This window comes from Pyrus communis, chromosome 2, assembly GCF_963583255.1.
Source record: "Pyrus communis chromosome 2, drPyrComm1.1, whole genome shotgun sequence".
Taxonomy (NCBI): Eukaryota; Viridiplantae; Streptophyta; class Magnoliopsida; order Rosales; family Rosaceae; genus Pyrus; species Pyrus communis.
This window is the reverse complement of record NC_084804.1, coordinates 20,983,811-20,987,037: the sequence shown is the minus strand read 5'-3', so window position 1 is coordinate 20,987,037 and position 3,227 is coordinate 20,983,811. Positions and strand designations below refer to the sequence as shown.

The following is a 3,227-nucleotide window of genomic DNA, read 5'->3' as shown; positions in this document are numbered from 1 at the left end:
TCTTCATAATCTAGCGGTGCACTAACATTTAATAATCCTAAACCCTGATTTGAAGTTCAAACTTCATAATACCGGCCACAACTCATACATTAGAAGAAATTAATTCACAATAACAAAATCTTTTATTCCACGTTCATTTAACGTAATAGATATTAGTATAGTGGGTATTTCTCTTCACTTAAAAGTAGCAGATCTTAGGTTCGATTTTCACCAAAAATAAATTTGAACCACATTGCTAGCCCATTGTGCGGCTTAGTCAACTACCTCACCCCCTTAATGTAGATGATATCATTTGTTAAAAAAAAAAATGGTAGATATTAGTCACATTTTTTGTTGACATGCAGAGTTTATGTAGAATCGACTTACACAAAATAGGTTTCACATTTTTAAAAATGTGGTCATAACAGTGTGACAGAGGCAGGATAATAAAGTAGACTGAGCTAGAAAGTTGGTATGTTGGACTAGAGCTCCATGGTAGCTTTACTCATACTGACCAAACTTGGTATGTCGTTTGTTTAATACATACCATAAGACTGACGATAATTATGATACAAAACTTGCATCCCCATTTCTTGGTACTACATAAATATTTGAATCGGTATATACTTGAGTCCTTAACCATATAGCTATAAGCCAATACCAAATCCTCACAAGTCACAATCTATGCTTCAAAAAAGCCGCATTATCAGACACCAAATGCCCCTTCGATTTTGGTGGAACCTTACAAGGCAGTAAACTAAACGTCGCCAGGTGCGGGCAACTTCTAGGATTCCCGAAAAACAAGGCACACTCCTCCACTGATCTTTGATCAGCAAGATGCTGAATACAGTTCTTCCTCAGGTCAAGAACCCCATTTTCTATCAGCTTCCTACACATAGGCCCGACCGACGTGAAATAGTTGTTGGACAGCGATAAATTGACCAAATTTCCTAGTTCGCACAACACCTCCGGCAATTTTCCGTACAGTAAGTTTCCGGCAAAATTAAGTTCCTCCATCTTGTCCAAGCATCCCAATGAACAGGGAAGTGGCCCGGTCAATAGGTTGTTTCCGGCATCAAAAAGTGTTGCATCTCTTAAAAACCCTAGTTCATAAGGGATGCAACCTGTGATCAAATTGTTCAATAATAGTACTTCTTTCAACGATGATGAAGCGCTGCCGATGCTTTTTGGTATTGGGCCGGTGAATCTGTTGTTGGCTAAAGTGAGATAAAGGGCTCGTGTAGCTCCAAGGTTGTCCGGGAGTTTTTGTATGAAATTGTTGTTATTAATGAAAAGGACCTCTAGGGTTTGCTCGAAAATTTGGGGTGGTACGGAACCAGTGAAGGAATTGTAGCGGATGTCCAAGAATAATAGACTATTCATGGTGAGAACAGCAGTAGGAAAGGGGCCAGAGAAGTTGTTGTTGCTTAAGTCAAGCTCATAGAGGTATTGGAGATTTGCAATTTTTGGAGAAACGATACCTGATCACGGTAATCAAATAAATGATAACAGAAATATTGAGAGTCTGAAAAATACGAAAAATATCAATCTCAAGAGATCATACAAAATTTTGAGTGAAATCTACAACAAGAAAATATCGAAAAAAATGTTGTACTACCTGAGAAATTATTGGAGTTAGCATGAAAAAGTGCTAGGTCAGGAAGTTGATCAATGAAGCCATCAAGAGTGGGAGCACTGAGCTGGAAGCCATTGAAATCTATGGAGGCAAGTGTAGTGGCACTTTTATTGTCTGGAGGGTTGTCACAGTAGAAACCCTTGTAGTTGCATATGTCTGAGCCAACCCAGGTATTAGTGATGCCTAATGGATCAGAAATGATCATGTTCCTAAAGCTCATGATTATAGGGTAAACAAGGGCAAGTCTTTGGTCTGTGAAGTTCAGAAGTTGGGGGATTAATGGAGGTAATGGGGGAAGGGGGACTAAAGGAGGTAATGGGGGAAGGGGGATTAAAGGAGGTAAGATTGATGAGCTTTCAGAGTCTGTGCAAATTATACCATCAAAGAAACAAGGAATTAGGATGATGAAGAAGGCATGAAACAGATGTTCAATGTTTAGTAAACTGAAATTTCCCATTCGACAGAAGCGTGTTTTTGAGATTGAGAGATCAGACGAAGGTAGCAAGTGGTGACTAAAAGACAATGGTGATCGCTTGGTATTTTATAGGTGTTGATCTGAGGGATAATGTGCTGCAGTCTAAATTTCATGATGGAAACGCCTCCATATGCTTAGAATTTGTGTTAGTGGATTCGAACCTATGCAAAACACTATTGTTTTCCCACTCTTTTTGGCCGGTGAAGATCTCTCTCTCTCTCTCTCTCTCTCTCTCTCTCTCTCTCTCTCTCTCTCTCTGTGGAAAAGGGTGCATATGGAAGGGGATATGAGTCATATGAATCATTAGGTACTAGCACGTTTGTTGAAATCAGTGGAGTTTTGACGTTTACACTTGGTCTGTGATATTAGAAGATGCTCTAAGACTTAATTTCTTTTCACTGCGGCATTCACGCCTGCTGAATCGCATTTAGACTATCTCCAAGTGGGCAAGAAGGTCAAGAAGCATTTTACTGTGCGGAATTTGAATGCTTTTTCCTTTTTACCAAATGATAAGACTCAAACCTAAGATCAATCTAAATTTTTTTACCTACTATACACTTCAACTATAACTTATGCTTACAAAAACCCTGAAGTGTTCAAGTAAGCTGATTTTATTTGACGTTAACAATTTTAAATTCAGTTGTATCAAAAAAAGAAAGAAGACTTTATTGTATTCATTTCCATCCATTTTCTTTCCCCTTTCGTCGGTGTGACACGGGCATCATGACCACCTAAGGTCATTGCCCCGTCCCTTTGTTCTTGTTTTTTTGTCATCGGATATGTGGTGCGACCGACTTATGCCACTAAAGCTCAAGGGAAACTTTTATAAGATGACAATATGGCCAGCAATGCTTTAAGACAAAAATGTTGTGCAGTCAAACATCAACACGTGCAAAAAATGAGTGTAGCAAAGATGAGAATGCTTTATTAGATGTGTGGGCACACGACAATGGACAAGATTAAGAACGAGGATAGCCAAGGTAAAATAGGAATGGCTGCTATTGAAGATGAAATAAGAGAAAATCAGTAAAGGTGGTTTGGACATATGAATTGAAAACCTACATATGTGTTCCAATTAGAAGATGCGATTATGAGACAGAGGCTCAAAGCAAAAGGGGTAGAAGAAGACCTAGTTAG

The 3,227-nt window shown here is 38.9% G+C and overlaps 1 protein-coding gene across 1 annotated transcript; it reads right to left on the bottom strand.

Moving 5' to 3' along the window:
• Positions 1–249: 249 nt before the first annotated feature.
• Positions 250–2,101, bottom strand: LOC137727010 (uncharacterized protein At4g06744-like). The gene is made up of 2 exons (XM_068465964.1): positions 1,598–2,101; positions 250–1,460 (listed from the first exon to the last, which is right to left on the bottom strand). The coding sequence occupies exons 1-2, from the start codon at positions 2,070–2,072 to the stop codon at positions 655–657; spliced, it is 1,281 nt and encodes a 426-aa protein (XP_068322065.1). The 5' UTR covers positions 2,073–2,101; the 3' UTR covers positions 250–654.
• Between the last annotated feature and the right edge of the window lie 1,126 nt (positions 2,102–3,227).